This window comes from Symphodus melops (genome assembly GCF_947650265.1).
Source record: "Symphodus melops genome assembly, chromosome: 5".
In the NCBI taxonomy this organism is placed as follows: Eukaryota; Metazoa; Chordata; class Actinopteri; order Labriformes; family Labridae; genus Symphodus; species Symphodus melops.
The window spans coordinates 3,488,706-3,506,242 of record NC_136695.1 but is presented as its reverse complement, the minus strand read 5'-3'; the positions used below and the strand labels follow the sequence as shown (position 1 = coordinate 3,506,242).

Here is a 17,537-nt window from a genome sequence, read left to right as displayed (position 1 = left end):
TTACAATTAACTAATGATATTTAGAGTCTTTTACTGCTCTGATTATTTATTTCGTTGTCTTGAGATGTTGAGTAATTCACCTGTTTTTAAAAGGAAGCATGTCCTCTTCGGGCTTCCGTAGTAGAACTTCGCAGAAACACAAATCTGCAAATGATTGAAAAAAAAAAAAAAAATCCACTTTTATAATTAACTTGAACAAATTGCATGTTTGAAGCTGCTCTTAATTCCATCAATGATTTCTTTTGGGCTTTTCAGTTTATGTTGTTCAGTCTATTTCCGGTGATGAATGTGATCCCCGCGTGCTCCTCGCTCTCTCAGGTGTCAGCTCCTCTCTCTCTCTCATGATCACCGTGAAGTCCTCCCTCACTCTCTCTCTGACGGACTCTGCAGGATTTTATGCGCCATGGTCTGCTGTTTAATGTAACGCTGTGTGGAGAGCATGGAGCCGCCGGACTTCGAGGCTCTGAACTTCACGGTGGACCCGGGTCCGCCGGGGTACCCCCTGTGTGAGGGCTGGAAGGAGGGCGCAGAAGGCGCCGTGTTCCACCTGTCCAACATCCTCCTCTTCCTGGGCTTCATGGGGGGCAGCGGTTTCTACGGGGTCCTGTACCTGTTCAGCTTGCTGACCGTGGGCTTCTTCTGCTCCACGCTGTGGGCTTGGTCCGACGCGTGCACCACGGACGCGTTCCTGTGGAGCTTGGCGCTGTTCGGGGTCTGCTCGGGTCAGCTGCTGCACGTCTCCTACCGGCTCAGGAGCGTCTCCTTCGAGAGGGACTTCCAGGAGCTTTACGCCTGCGTGTTCAAGAAGCTCGGGGTGTCGCTCACGCACTTCGGGAAGATCGTGGCCTGCTGTGACGCAGAGGTCCACGGCTTGGAGAGGGACCACTGCTTCGCCGTGGAGGGAAAGACGCCCATAGACAAGCTGTCCGTGCTCCTGTCGGGCAGGTGAATCCAGCAGAGCCGACAGAGTCTCACACCAAACCTCATGTTAAAACCTGCTGATTGTTCTACTAAAGGCTCAAATATAAAACGGATTTTTATTTTCCAAAACTAAAAAACACATTTTTTTAATTATTTATAATTCGGCACTAATAACATTTGATCTGTTTTATGATATAGACTAAAGCACAACTTATTGATGTAAAGATTCACTTAACTCTTTATTATTTAACAAAAAGAGACAGATGATGAGTGAAACAGACTCCTCTGGAGGCTGCTATGAGGAGGTGATTCTTTTTAAACACTGCATCATGCTGCTTGTCTTGTAGTATTTGTGTCTCCTCTGTTAATCTTCTCACCTCTTTCATTTTCTGTCTTGAAGTTGAAATGTTTCCTCCCCTCTGTTTTGTCCTCAGTTTATTCATCTTTTCTCTACAGCTGCTGACGCTCATCATATGATCATTTATCAGTGTACAGATGAGAACCTCGACACCTTTGAACGGGTTTATCACCATGTCGTGATTCATCTTTACATCCCCACCACTTACATGGTTATAATTAGGGTTGTGCCTCATGGCTCGTTGTGCTGTAACTTTCAGAAAGTGTAATATAACTCTACTCTGCCCTAATCCTTCTTAATGTGATTTTAAATAAACTCCACTCATTCAGAAAATATGTGAAGCTCAGCCAAGGCTTCAGTTTATACACTCATTAACTTTATTTTACTCTGAAAGTGAAGATATATGATAGCTGTACATACAGATATGGAGGAAATGAATATGCAGCAGTTGTATTGAATTGAATTTCCCTCGGGATCAATAAAGTACCTCCCTCCCTACCATCCTAACAAACAAACAAACAAACAAACACTGTACCTTCTTGTAAATGGATAGGACGGATGCATCACATTAGATTGTTTCCGATTTTATTTTTAATGTTGATACTAAAATAATATGTATTTTTTTTCTGTGAGTGCAGTGAGGATGAAGTGTCTTTAGGTGAAACACATTGTTCCATGTTCGGTTCATTCGATGGTCCACGTGCAGGTGCAGACATGAAGGACCATGCTTTTATAAATGAGCACATTCATTCTGTGCAAAGTTGGAAGACGAATTCAAACTTCACGTGTGGGGAAAAAAAAAAAAAGTCAAACGGACACATTGTACCAGTCAGTCGTGTGTATGATTGTTTTCAGCTGGTTTCTTTGATTACATTTGTATGTTTGTACGGCCTCTTATCGTCCGTCAGAAACAGTTCTGTCTGTGCCGGCTGCAGCCTGTCTCGGCTTGGATGAATCCTGAAAAATAGATTTTTTAAAATTTCTCCTGGTTAAATAAATGATTAATATAAATTAATAAAATAAATAGGAATGGAGCCCCCTGCTGGCCTGGAGCACTTCCTGTCGCATTAACTACACTAACAGTGAACACACAGAGCCGACCTTGTAGCTCCTATTCTGTCGTTTTTAACTTTTAACTTTTGTGTTTGAAAGGTCTTTTGGAATCGCTCTGAGATGTGCGGCGTGCTCGTCTCAGATGTTGGATGTTGGCTGTGCTGTAACTAGCTACATCACATGATCAAATATTACCCAGAAATCCTCGCTGAACATTTGGATATGAGAGAAATACCAAAAGAAAACGTGAAATTCTCTGAAGGAATCGTCTGTCTGTTTGTTTATTGGTGTAGTTTAAATAGAATAAGCTTAGTGTTTCGTTATTGATCAGACCGACTGTAAGACGCACGAAAAGAAAACTGTGCTGGAGATCTGTCTGCGTCTTCAAGGCCATAAGGAACCATCAAGTTATTAACGTGAGCTTCTCTGGACACAAACGCCCCTCAGACGACTCACTTAACTGACATTCATGAAATCCACTGAGCCTGTTCCTACACACCCCCCCCCCCCCCCCCCCCACGTCCCCCAGAGTAACTGCACTGTTTATATTTGTGCTATTCGCTTTGTGTGTGTTTGATGTGCCGGTTGCTGTTATTGCATTTGTTTCATTCTTTCCTGTCATCGTCTTCTGCAACATTTTTTTCACTGTCAACGCTGCTTCGAGGTCCTGCAGCTGCTGTGACGCAGACAGACAGACAGACAGACAGACAGACAGACAGACAGACAGACAGACAGACGGACAGGAGACGTGGTCGTCTCCGTCCTGCTACTTGCTTCAGGTTGATCTCGTTTGCTCTTTTTTTTACTACCTCTGTGATGTGAGTCATTTTTTATATCTAGAGAGGCTAACAGATTAAGAACAGGTGCTTTTTATTCTCATGAGTAATTTACAGCCTGAAATATTCTGGAAGTCTCCTTTAAGCCACGCCCCAACACATGATGTCACAGCGTTTGTTTCACTGCACACTGACCACCTGCGGTGCCACGGATTCATTGGTTGTTATTTTCCACTTTAATGATTGTTTAAGTCTCACGTTTCCCTTCGCTCTCCTTCAGAATCAGTGTGACGGTGAACGGAGAGTTTCTGCATTACATCTACCCGTTCCAGTTCCTGGACTCGCCTGAATGGGACTCCCTGAGACCGTCAGAGGAGGGGATATTCCAGGTGACTCGATCTCTAACCCATCCGTTCCTGCACACAAAAAAGCATGCTCAAAACTCACCTCATTTTAATACATAACTTTTTTCTTTCTTTTTTTTGCTACTGTTTTTAACTGTATATTTTATGATTTTCATGTGTAAAGTGTCTTTGTGCATTTGTAAAAGCACTTACAAATAAAATGTATTACTATTATCTCACCTGCATGTGCAAAAAACCTTTCAGACTACATCTAAGGCGAGCTAATTTATTGAACCCTGAGTCGACCAACGTATCCATAAATCTTCATAAGAATAATACTTTTTCCATCATCACTATGTTTGATATATCATCTTATATTTTATTTATCTGTAGCAATTAAGGCTGTTCATCACGGTGCGTTTAAGGTCTGACATTAAGACATTAATTTCAGACTTAAAGGCCAAGTTGCTAAACTGTCAAACCGAGAAAAATATCCCTAACGGGCTAATTAGTTAACTTAAAGGAGCAATATGTAACTTTGACCCCTAGTGTTTAAAATGGGTACTGCAAAACAAATTATTGGTTAAACCTACATAATCATCCTATCGTTGTGGTAAGCTGTAATAATACTTGAACTGTATGAATACGAGCTTGTTCCCTCGATGCCTCATATCTCTCTAATGATTTTGATTCGTCCTCCGGCAGGTCACCCTGCGTGCTGATAACTCCTGCAGATACGTGTCGTGGAGGAGGAAGAAACTTTATCTGCTGTTTGCAAAGCATCGCTACATAGCGAAGATCTTTGCCCTGGTTGTGCGTAACGACATTGCAGAGAAGTTGTACTCTCTGAACGACAAAGCCTTCGACAGCTCGGGACACCGCTATGATCTCCGCTTACCCAGCTTCTGTCACGTGACCACGAGAGACTTAGAAAAAACAGATGTCTTCTTACAAGTGCCGGGAGGAAGGACGGCCTGAACACACACACACACACACACACACACACACACACACACACTGGCTGCCCTACTTTACGCTGGACGGACTCACTTCATGCAGGAGTTAGGGGTCAAAGTAAGCCACGATCTGTTCCAAGTGGTAAATTACTCTGTCAAAACAAATACTAAATCTGCCTGAATTATCATTGAACATGGAATTAAAGAGCAGATAGCGGATCAAACGTGATTCCACGGAAACAGCGTCCGACTTTGTCCTTTTAGTAAAAGCCTTAAAGCTGCACTTAAACCTCCCTCAGTGAAAACATAGTCGTGATTGGCTCGACCTGAAATCTGTCCGTCAAATAAAACATGAGCTTGCTGGTTACCAGGCAGAGTTAAAAACCGAGGGAAGATCATCTCATTAGAAGATCTTCGCTGCTTCAGAACGGTGTCCGTTTGTGTCACGTTTGTGTTTGTCAGTCGTCGGCTCTTCTTCCTCAGAGTCCATCTTTCAGACATCACAATCGCACTTTGACTGAGGAGCTGATGCGTTTGAAAAGTGGTGTGTGCAAACAGCTGTGGACTCATGACAGTTACTGACATGCTCTTAAAACTATTTTGAACTTCATATCACATTAAATCGTTCCTTTGAAGGTCACATGATCACCTCCCCCTCCTCTTAAATAATTCTCAGAGCTCCTCTTCAACATGCGTGTGAAGTGTGTTGTTGTAAATCCACTCTGATCCTGTATTTGATCATGTCTATAAACCCCTCTATTTCAGCCCTGCTCAGAACAGGCTGTTTCTGTGTCTGTAGCTTTAAATATGTAAATGAGCTGTGTCTGACCACGCCCCCTCTCTGGAAGGGCTCGGGTGTACTCGCTGCTTTCTGGCTCCATGTCCTATTGTTTACGGTGAGAAGGCAGACTCAGAGGGCAGAACAAACACCTAGCTGTGGGAGTGTCACCCACCTGGGGGAGGGGCTACTGCCCTTTGTGATGTCATGGAGGGAAAATCTCCAAACAGACTGTTTGAGCACACATTTTCTGAAAAGTGGAGCAGGCAGAAGACGGAGAGGATGGAGTTGTCTCATCTTTGGGGCGTATGTAGACAGATTAGGGACACATGTTAGTGTTATAAAAAAATGGTGAAGTGTATTTTACATCATATGTGACCTTTAAAAATGCTTAAACGTATTTAAACATGATGAATGTAAAAGGTGAATATTTTTAGATCAGTGCCTCCTGTGAATGTAACATTGTGCAAATGTAAATACACTAATATGTCTTTACTGTGTTGTAATAAATCCTAAACGTCTTCTATTGACTAGTGCAATGTCTCATTAAAGAACATTAAGGCACCAGCTGTTGTAAAAATGATAAATGATAATTTGACTAGAGTAATTTCTTAAAATAGTCTTAACTTGACCTTGTTTTTGTCTTAAATTATCCATCAAATCTTTACATGCAATGACTGTTCCAATAGGAATACAGCAATTTGTATGTAAATCCAAGAAAGTAAAATAAATCAATCCCTTGTGTTGCTTGTTTCCCTGTTTATTCTTTAATGTTTCCTGTTATATTGTGTAATTTCTTCTTTGCATGCCTGTGGTCCCTGTGCTTTATTCTTTTGGACTTTTAAAAAAGTTATTTAAGTAAATTTTTGACTATTTGCGTCATAAATCTTTTCGCTGTTTTCTGCAATTGGGTCCTCCCTGTTTTTTTTTGTTTTTTTTTTTACAGATGTGACATGAAAAGCTTTAGTCTTTGTTCTAGGTCTTTCCTGAGAGATTTATGAAGCCCCCTAATTCCCAAAAAGTATAAAATATTATTTTGTGCAGACAAAATAATTCTCTTGTGTGCTTGTGGGAACAAATAACTCACAGATAGTTTACACAATGATAATGTTATACACATGATATATCATTATGTTGGCGAGGAAAGTGTTCATCTTGCATAGCTCATGTGTAGAGGCTGCAGTCCTCACTGTGGGGGTCTGTCTGTCCTGTCTCTCTCATAGACGGAAACAAGTTTTTAAATTGTGCACACGGGAGAAACATTTTCATTTTTGTGACTTCTGAGGCTCCGTAGAAAATGTTAAAATCTTATCATGGAAATGATTCTATTGAGAGGAAAGGATCACCAAGCAATGGGCTCTTCATTACACAGATCTCGAACCAGTCCCAAGTGGTACTCTGTGCTCTGTCTCCCCCTGTCGGAGCTCTGTGTCATTGCAGCTAATCTGCTCACGCCTTCCTGCCCATTTTAGTCTGTCCCTGTCAACTGTGAGGAATGTGCGACGCACATTGTGCAGCCCCCCCCCATCCGAGGGTCCAGATTACGGTCTCCTCTGTTGCCTGAAGTCTTTCACTGGAATCATTCCTCCTCCTCTTCTTCTTCATCGGCTGAAGCTTCACTCCACCTGCTGCTGCTTCTGCTGATCGGTGAGTATCGACACGTTTCTTCTCGGTGTACTTTGACGAGCAGTTAGAAAGTTGTCAGCTGTGAGAGATTCTTGCATGTGTCCCCTCTTTCTATTTTTACATCAGAGCCCCTCAGAGCTGCACAACATCAGGCTGACAGAGAAACACTCCGAGCTCATTCTGCAGCATGCAGGCTGTGATTTGATCTTTTATGAAAGGACATGTTATGTTATAATGAACCTCTGAGAAGATCAGATCCAGCCTGATATTTATCCTGGATGTTTCCTGTGCTGCCTGATGTGACATGACACAGGATGTTCTGTGACATTTTCACATCAGCTGCTTTCCCAAAACACAACTTGATAACAAGAAAACACCATGCATCAGTTTTTAACTTGTAAAAAGCACCCAGATTATACCCCGAAAAAACAAGACATCTGAACTCACAGAGATGAACAAAAACATGTCAACGTTTAAGATGTTTTAATTAAAAGAAGAAAACGAATAATGAAGCGCAGAGTACAGTAGGGAGATTATCTTTAAAGATCATTCATGAAGATTCAAACTGTGCAGTGTGCATACAAAAAAGATCATTTACATTTTCAGGTCTGTTTTTGTTTTCTTTCATTGCAAATGTTAATTTAAAATCTGCATATTGCTTTTGTGGATTTCCCACATGGAATTTGAGAGGTTGACTCTTTCATTTCCTCTTTGACTTTTCCATCAGAATAAAGTTGTTTTAAAAAAAGGGTTCAAAAGAAAAGGTGAAGCTCCTGTCTGCGTGATAGAATTAGAAACGTTTCTCTTTACTCTGCAAAGATGTTGTTATGTCGCTTGTGAGTTATTGTTTTCTGCAGCAATCTTCAGTCTGCCCCACACTGACCTGCAGACAGACTGATGCCACATCCTTCAAATTAATAATCATAAATGTGGGAGTTGTGAATATTTTATCATCAGCCGTGTAGTTAGAATTTAAATGGCCTTATATTGTCTCCGACCTGTTTGTATAATAAGCATCAGTGTGGGGACAAACCTGTGGCTGCAGGAACTTTACTTTACTTTACTGACAGTTCAGTTATTTAAAACTTTTAACTCCAATTTAGTCCCTTTAACAAAATAATAAAAAATACTGCCATCTGATTGTAAAAGGTTTGACGTCTTTACAAAACATTATCATCTTAAAATAACAGATTAAGGGCTTCTGGGAAGATTTCACATCCTTTTGGTGCTTCTGACTTTTCTATATAATGCTGCAGAAATACATAGATATTTTGTGGTGCATGATGCATGATGGTTAAAAACTAGAGTTTAACGTACAGGTCAGACACAAACATAACGCTTCACATATGCTAATGTTGCTGTTGTAGGTCACAGAGGACCTGACAAGGCTCCCAATAAATATAGAATTGATCAGGTTTTGTTAAATACGTTAAGTTAAGTTACGCCACATTGCATTACAATGCTAAGTAACGTCTCTTTATAATGGGATCCCTGATGATACGTTACGTTACGTTAGGCCTCTTTACATTTTGATCCTCGATATGTTACGCTAAGTTACGCTATGCTACGTCACGTTACACTGTGATCCTGGATATGATATGACACGAGGATACGGTACATCCCGTTATGTAACGCTAAGTTAAACCATGTGACCATGTGTTCCAGGATACAATATGATACAACACAATACGTCAAATAATGTTATGTTACATTATGTAATGCCAAGACACACCGCGTTACAATGTGATCCCAGATTAAATAAGATACAAAACTTTCACTAAATTACATTAAATTAACACTTTACAATGTTATCCTAGATATGATCTGTTTCGTTACGTTATGTAACGCTACGTTATGTTACGCTACGTTATGTTACGCTACGTTATGTTACGCTACGTTATGTTACGCTACGTTATGTTACGCTACGTTATGTTACGCTACGCTACGTTACGTTACGCTACGCTACGTTACGTTACGCTACGTTACGCTACGTTACGTTACGCTACGTTACGTTACGCTACGCTACGTTACGCTACGTTACGCTACGTTACGTTACGCTACGTTACGTTACGTTACGCTACGTTACGTTACGCTACGTTACACTATGTTACGTTACGCTACGTTACGCTACGTTACGCTACGTTACGTTACGCTACGTTACGTTATGCTACGTTACGTCACGTTTCACTGTGATCCTGGATATGATTTGATTGGATGTGATATGACACGAGAGGATACGATACATTGCGTTATGTAGCGCTAAATTAAACCACGTCATGTGTTCCAGGATCGGATAACAAACGACACGACACAATACGTTAAATTACAGGATGTGGCGTTATGTTCTGCTAAAATAATGTAGGCTACGTCATGTTACAACGTGATTCTGGTTGAGATACGCTACAATTCTTAATGTTACGTTACCTTATTTTCCGATTTGACACCAATAGTTCCGACAGTTTTTCTCCAATGAAGTCGAACGATGTCTTCCACAATTTTTTTTTTTTTTGTGTTTAGATATTTCTTTAAGTGTGTATCTGTGCATCAACCACCTCTACGGACAGTGGGGATCTCTAATCTCTGGCACCTTGTTCTGGGAGCTGAAATGTTTGGGAACCCTTTGAGTTATAATATAAAAGTATACGATACCTTAATAAAAAACAAACTGGTTGAAATGAGCAGCAACATTTATTAGAATATGTTTTTATGTGCAAACAGGACAAAAATTACAGAATCACAGAAATGAAAGAAAGAAGTTATTTTCAGGAAAAAGGAAACACAGATCACGATGTTCCTTACAAACCTAAAAAAAAAAAGTCTTCTTCCTCCGTTCACATGTTCTGTCACCTCGCCCTCCTTTTTCAAGGTGACCTGCTGAAGGATGTCCTCTACCCCGGCGCTGCCCCCACTCCTCTTCACCACGCTGCTGCCCCTCCCCTCGGCTTCTCCTGAAGTGGAGCAAAATGTCACCTCCTGCCAGGAGTGGGAGCAGGCCCACCACCTCCTCTTCCATCTGGGGAACCTGTCCCTGCTGCTCGGCCTGGTCATCCCCACCACGCTGAGCCTGCACATGATCCTGCTGCGCCTGCTCCTCACGACAGGTCTGTCCGCCCCCCCTCACACACACACACACACACACACACACACACATACCCCACCTCAGTGAAGGCATTCCTGAGGTGATAATGCTGGAGCTGTGAGCACACACAACATGACAGATCTTTATTCTCTGTGCATCAAAAACCTCATCAGAAGTTTTTTCTGTTTTTATGCACAATGTGAAGTTTGAAGTCAGCACACGGACGAGAATCATTTAAACACATCAGAGTCCTTAAAAGGCAGCAGATAGCGGAAGCTCACGATGGTGACTGGAAACAGAACGTCCAACATGTTTATCTTCTGCTTGGACTGAGAGTACAGACAGGAAGCAGCATGAATTATGGGTAATGTGGTTAAATCTGTGACAGTCAAGTTTATTTATATTGTCCTCTCGAACAAGCACGTCCCTGAGGATTTTTAAAGAAACTAAACAGACAGAGAGAGAAGAGGAAGAGGGGACTAACAGAGACGCTTCACACCCAGTATGTTGTACTTTGAGCTACTTTCATGCTAACTAAGTCATGCAATTAGATTACATTTATTTTCATAGAAACAAAGGTTTTGAATGTGTCACGTGATTTAAAATGTCTGAGACTGAATTTGTGTTTGTTTTTTAAAATTCAATTCGCTTTTGTCTCGTGCTCTTGTTGTGAAAACCGAAGGCTTTATAATTCATCTTCCTGCATGTGTGTTGTCATCCACAGTTAAAGCTTTTCTGCTCAAAAATGGAAGAACACATGCATATTAAAGAGGACATATTGTCCTCCTTTTCAAACAGTCCCCTGTGGTCTAAGTGAAACATCTGTGCTTTGCTTAGAGGAGGTTTATGACCCTGTAGAAACCAGCTCTCTCTGAACGCTCCGTTTTGATGTGTGTGTCTCTTTAAATGCAGTCACCCCCCCTGAATTTTCCCAGGAGACATCATTCCTTTGCTCCCAAGAATACCTGCCTGAAAGGTTTTGCTCGAAGGGAGGGGATTTTTTTTGTTTACCAGAATCCCACAAAGGACTGGAAGGGTTTATTTCACATGTTGTGGGTTACCCAAATAAATGTTCAAAAACACTGTATAAGTGGATTCTTTGAATCAAATGTCAAAGGGCAGTTATTGAAGCCGAGGTCTGGTTTTTTCATCTCATGGGGTCAATAAGACCTAAGGGAACAAAGTCCTGCAGCCTGCTGTAATGCAACAGGCAGAAACGCCTGCAGCATTATCTTTGATGGATCAAAGGTTGTTTTCGGGCTGCAGGAACTTTTTTTATAGTTCTAGGAACTGTTGCATCCCTTTTCTGTGATTCTGCCCCACAGGAACAATACATTATCTTGGTTCCCAGAACCCATTTTAAAGGAACCTTTTTAGCTCCTGCTTCAGAGTAGATACTCTCCCAGCCCCATGGCGGTGTGAATACTGAAAGAGTCCCCGTGGTGTGTAGTTCTCAAGGAACTTGGATAGTGGATAGTTCAGAAAGTCCCCAGGACGGTTTGGTACTAAAGTGCGTCCACTTAAAGTTCTGGTTTCTGTCACTGACAGCCTCAGATCGTACTTCAAAGTGTCTTTACAGAAAAGATCCCGACAGAGATCGACCCGTCCGTCAGAGAGGGAGAGGATCTTTACTAAGAGCTGTCACATCGATCTCTTCAAAGACACCAGTCCATGTTGACAAAAAGCTCCATTTCCCACATTTAAAGAGAGTGATGTGAGTGGTTAATAAAAACACATCTTCTCTGTAATGTTGTCAGAATCACAGTCTGAGCCTTTCAGTGACAGAAACAACAACCTTCAGTGGATTCACTTGGATCATTATGTTGCAGACATTACAGCCTGTTTCACTGCTGCAGGATGAAGTTTTCTACTATCCGTCATTTCAACCCTAGAAGTCGTTGAAAAGAACAAAAAATATAAAAGACAGGACTCGTGCTTTGAAGATCTACGACACTGGGCCGGTGGCCTAGTGGTTCGTTGCACAACCCCAAGTACAGAAGCTGCAGCCTGGGAGTAAGACTCTATCCTCATACTCATAAAAAGCCCTAAATGAAATCTCTTGTGTGTGTGTGTGTGTGTGTGTGTGTGTGTGTGTGTGTCTCTCATTCTGACAGGATGCGGCCTCTTCATCGCCTGGGCAGCTCTGTACAGGTGTAACCTGGATGTGATGGTGTGGAACGTGGTGTTCCTGGTGGTGAACTTCATGCACCTGTTCTTCCTCCTCTACAAACGCAGACCTGTGAGTTGCACGTCTACGCACACTCATCGAAATCACCGTTCCTTTCAAAGAGCCGTTCAGACGACTGGCTCATTTTTACATGGAGACAGCTCAGGGGTTTACCTATTTTAGCTGGGAAATAATCACTGGGACGAATGACAGGGACAGATTTAGCACAGAATTATTCAAAGTTAAAGATCCCGCCGATAGAGTACATCTTGGTTGGATGCAGATTATAATTGCTGCTGCGCTTTCTTTGGCTCATGTTGCTGCCAACCTCCTCCCACTTCAGAGACATTCATGTGAAGGCGGTGTGCATAACTCCGATGATGCAGCAAGCAGCATCGCACATCTAAACCATCTAAACACAATAATGATAAAAAAAGAAGAGCGGCTCCCGTTGTTCACATCATAGAACCGTTCAATAGATTGGAAATAGTGAAGCAGGTATCAGAGGAACAAGTGTGTTTATGTATTCACCGGCTCAGTGTTCACTTCTACGTGGCTGTCTCTCAGGAAGCAGCAGACCCTCCTGCTGTGGATCTGCTTTATGCTAACGAGATGCAGATCAAATCGGGGGGGGGGGGGGTGGGGGGGGCACAGGGGGATTCAGTGTCAGTGAGTGGCCACAAATGAGCCGACAGTCTTTGTTCTTAATGAGACAGGAGAGCTGCCCCCCCACCAACCCCCACCTTTCACTCAGAAAGCGGACTGACTCTAAATCTGCGTCCGTCCTCTCTCAGATAAAGATCGACAGGGAGCTGCGCTCGGTCTACAGGAGGATGTTCGAGCCCCTCCACGTGAAGGAGGCTCTGTTTCAGAGGCTCACAGGACAGTTCTGCACCATCCAGACCCTGAAGAAAGGACAGGCCTACGCTGCCGAGGACAAGACCTCGGTGGATGAACGGCTCAGTATCCTCCTCAAAGGAAAGTACGTGATCCGGGAAATATCTTTTCTTTATTAGTTTGTTGCTGAAATTACCTGCCAATAGTACGTAGTCTATAGTTTTACTTGTATTTTCAGCAGCTGTCTTTGAGTTGCACTTTTTAAACTAAAGTTTTGTGTTTGTGTGTGACAGGATGAAGGTTTCCTACAGAGGTCACTTCCTTCACAACATCTACACAAACTCGTTCATCGACTCTCCAGAGTTCAGGTCCACCGAGATGCACAGAGGAGAGAAGTTCCAGGTACCAGGAAATCCTGAACTCTTTGTGTCGTCCATGCTTCAGAAATGATTGATTTGATTAAAGTCATACTGGATCCTCCCCTTGGGGATTTCCTTACTGGTCGGTAGAGTCCCTCGTCTATCATCCAGAAAGTCGAGGGTTCGATTCCCAGCTCCTGCAGCCACATGTCTGATGTGTCCTTGAGCAAGACCCTTGACCTAAGCTGCTCCTGCTGCTTCATCAGCGATGTGTGAATGTGTATGAACGGGATGAGAGGAACTCCTCACACAGCAGCCTCTACCATCAGTGTGTGAATGTTTTGACCTGCCGTGTAAACGCAGGAGTGCGTTTCTGAGGCTGAACTCTGCTGAGCTGGAACGGAGGGTCGCAGTGTTCGCACTGAAATGACAAACTGACTGTGGAAGAGAGTAGAGCAGATTTTAAAAGGTGGCCGCAGCAGCGTGAGGATTGATTGGTTTAGAGAGGCTGTGGCAGAGTCGGGTTGGATTATTACAAGGAAATAACTTTAATAATACATTTTGTAACGCGTTTAATCACAGTTTTCCTCATAAACAGCCCGGAACTGTTTGTCATTGCTACGCGCTAGCTTATTGCTAGCTTAATGGTAGCTTTGCCACAAGTACAAACAAGACCAAATAACCAAAATTATTAATTCAACGTCTGATAAAGTTACAGATTCACTCTCTAAATTGGTCGCTCTGGACTGTAGATCACTATTAGTGATAGAAGATAAGAGGTTAGAAAATGGGCTAAAGGTAGCAACGTGTGATCCAACTTTCCAGCTGCTGTGCAGAAAAACTATTTCAAACAAGATCCAACAGCTTTATGAAACTGAGAAGCAGGTAACACTGCATGCATTGTATTCAATCATCCACTAAAATCCATTTAGACTGAGAAGTGTTGCTTTTTAGGGCAAATATTGTGACGCGCTTAAAATGCGATTAATTTGGATTAATTAATTAGAAAGCCCTGAGTTAATTAGTTAAACATTTTTTAATCAAGTCCCACCCCTAATTATTACTTAAAGAGTAAATCAGCTGATCACCACAGCAGGAGAGGGAGGGGCTAAATTCTTGACTTCACACTGAGCTCCATGTTAGGTTGAGAAAAAGCATCTTCATCTAATTAAAGAAATTCTATGACAGTTCTCAACTGTGCTGAGCTGTAACCATATAAACATCCTCCTCAGGCTTCAAAGTTCAGAAATGTCTCTTTAAGGATCACAAAGAGCTGCTTGTTCATCGTCACGCTTCCTCTCACTGACACGCGTGTTTGCTTTTTTTCTTTTTTTTTGTCTTTTGCATGAAGGTGACCATCTTGGCCGAGGAGAACTGTAAGTTCCTGTGCTGGTCTCGAGAAAGACTCACATACTTCCTGGAGTCGGACACCTTCCTGAACGAGGTGTTCAGGTACCTGATCGGGAAAGACATCACCAACAAGCTGTACTCTCTCAACGACCCCACGCTCAGCGACAAGGTGCGGCCCAGGCGGCTGTGTGGTCAAAGCAAACACCAGAGATGAACTGCTGATGAATAAAATGATGATGATGATGATGATGATGATGATGATGATGAATTTGTCGCAGGCCGTGAAGAAGATGGACCGGCAGCCCAGCCTCTGCTCCCAGCTCTCCATGATGCAGATGAGGAACAGCATGGCGAGCACCAGTGACACCGACGACGTCCTCAACCAGATCCTTCAGAGAGGGTCGGCCGGGTCATCGATCCGTGAGTTCTCAGCCAATAGGATGTTTGCGTCTGTCTCAAGGTTACCGCAGCAATAACGGAGGGAGGGGCGAGTTATTCAACCCTAAAGAGGCAGCGTCTTCTTTTTTTAAAGAACACGTTGTTCACTTCCTCGAGGCGCCCTCCTGCTGAGCCCCGCCCCACGGGACCCACATGATCAACAGCTTTTAACGCCGACTTTGCTCCTGCTGCCGTCCTTGGAGTGGTAGATATATCTCAAGCTCCGCCTCCATAATCGAACCCTGACTCCCCGTTACCTGTGCTCTCACAGACAGTACCATCAAAAGTTTATAGGACAGACATTTGAATGAGAAGTCGCCGCCGTGGGGGCCAGAGACGGGGCGCAACGAGAGGCAACCCCACATGGGTCCCTGAAGGTTTAAGATTAAGACGATTAAATCTGTAAACGTGACACAGCGTTCTTATTTCAGGCTGAAGTTTAAAAAAAACAAACAGTCATTGAGATCGTCGTGATGGCTGCGGTGTCAGAGTTCAGGAACTTCAGCTGGGATTGTGCTGAGAGAATTTGCTGCCTGGGACTTCACAGTTTAGGTGCCGGTGGCCTCGTGGTTACTTTGCACGTCCCATGAATGTAGGTCACGGCCCTTTAAAAGTGGGCGGTCCTAACAAAAAAACAAACTTGCACAATGAGCATAAGCGTTTTAAAACATATGTTTGGTTCTTTGCTTTGTGCCGGACCCTGTTGACATCGCTCCTTCACATTATCTGCAGCAGAGTGAAAGCATGGCACGCATCAGCAGGAGGAACTGTGCACGGCGTGCTAAAAGCAGCTCTTCACGATGCGATCAATGAGGAGAGCAGCTCTGTTTCTGTTCTGCAGAGGAGCTCTCATCATGTTAATGGAGCACCTGTGAGTGCTAATGGACTTCATCCACGGAGCTTTTTAATGTTCCGCAGAGTCCGTTCGCCCTCGCATGGCGCCCGCCCGGGGGTTTTATTGATGCACTTTTCATAATGACCTCCTTCTGTGTGGATTGTTTGGTGAAATGTGAACTCTTCTATCGGTTGTTGAGTCTCTTTTTATCCCTGAGTGCATATGAGCTCAAAAAAACCCAACAAATAAATGAACAAAAAAAACACATGACGGATTCATGTTCATCTCTCTTTAGAAAAATCACCCGGAACCAGAACCTCGGCGAAGATGAAGCCCATAGCAGAAGGCCTGGAGGACGACGTCTTTGAAGAGTCTGCTCCTGCCAAGTCCGTTCACATGGGCAGCACCTCCAGTGAGGAGGTGTAGACCGCACGCCACATAGAGAGAAACCCGGGCACCAGCCTTTTATGGACATGTGGGCCATTTGTTTTTGCACCATTTGAACGTCAAAAACGTTTTTGTCAGTTATCGAGTTTGTCCACCAGAGGGCGCTGAAATTAATATGTGAAATGACTTCACCTTCTAAAATGTTAAATTTTTTAAATATGATTAATCAGTGATTTTTGATTATCCATCCTTCCATGAGTTCAGCTCACCTCATAACGGTCATGGAGCGTAAATGTCCATCCATCCACTTTCTTCGACTTATCTGAGGGCCGGGTCGCGGTGGCAGCAGGCGTTCAACTCCTCAGCTCCTCCCGCAGGTCCCCAAGGCCAGACTGGATTTATAACCCGTGTAGTGAACTCTGGGTCTGGTTCTCCTCCCAGCCGGACTCGTCTGTAAAAACTCCAAATGAATCGCTTTTTGAATCAAATGTTAAAAAAGTGCAATTTTGAAACGTTACTGTATTTGAACAAGGTGAAGCAATTCTTACCAGAGTCTTGAGTTGGGGGTCAAATGAATTTAAAGAAACTAGTTGTGTTTTAGGTGCGCTCTTACAAAGTTGTCCTCGAACGTGCTTAAACCGGATTATTTAGGAACAGGATGGATCGCCTGTGAGTGCACCTTACAAAACGTTTTGTTGATATTAGAATATTTACGAGTGCAGCTTTAACTTCTCTCAGATATATTAGTTGGAAATCATTCATATTGTGCTCAACATGTTCCAACAGGGCGTTCTCCTCTCTGTGACTTCATTTTATTTTTTCATTATAGATTTAAACTTTACTATTTCATCCACAAGCTCACACAGATATGTCTTTGTAATGTTGGTGATAATTTTCCCTGAAGAAATAGTTTAAGAATATATTATTATTATTTTATTTTCAGTGCACTTGTGTGTTAAATAAAAAACATTCACAGATGTGTCTCGCTGTTTGATGTTTTTTTAAACTGTTACGTTATGTTTTCAAGTTTTTAATATTTTGCTGTGTAAAACATAAAATATAAATTGTGGCCAGTCATCCTGCTCTGTTTGCTCCTGAAGGTACTGCCAGCAGGTTTTTAAAGTCAGGCCTAAGGTGTGGTTTTGTAGGATCTGGAGGTGTGGAGCGCCCTCCTGTGGCCATAATGTGAAGTGCAGGTTATTTTTGTTGTTGCAGAGAAGTCAGTGAACGTCCACCTGCAGGATTATGATATATGAAATGATAACATGTTTAA

The 17,537-nt window shown here is 42.8% G+C and overlaps 2 protein-coding genes across 2 annotated transcripts; both read left to right on the top strand.

Annotated features, from left to right (window-relative positions):
- The first annotated feature begins 61 nt into the window (after positions 1-61).
- On the top strand, positions 62-5,681 carry popdc3 (popeye domain cAMP effector 3). The gene is made up of 3 exons (XM_079344748.1): positions 62-945; positions 3,389-3,497; positions 4,158-5,681. Exons 1-3 carry the CDS (start codon positions 440-442, stop codon positions 4,428-4,430), a joined length of 888 nt encoding a protein of 295 aa, XP_079200874.1. The 5' UTR covers positions 62-439; the 3' UTR covers positions 4,431-5,681.
- Positions 5,682-6,681: 1,000 nt separating this feature from the next.
- popdc1 (popeye domain cAMP effector 1) lies at positions 6,682-17,243 on the top strand. The gene is made up of 8 exons (XM_079344671.1): positions 6,682-6,833; positions 9,679-9,913; positions 12,006-12,130; positions 12,853-13,040; positions 13,189-13,297; positions 14,606-14,773; positions 14,883-15,024; positions 16,173-17,243. Exons 2-8 carry the CDS (start codon positions 9,694-9,696, stop codon positions 16,301-16,303), a joined length of 1,083 nt encoding a protein of 360 aa, XP_079200797.1. The 5' UTR covers positions 6,682-6,833; positions 9,679-9,693; the 3' UTR covers positions 16,304-17,243.
- Positions 17,244-17,537: the final 294 nt, after the last annotated feature.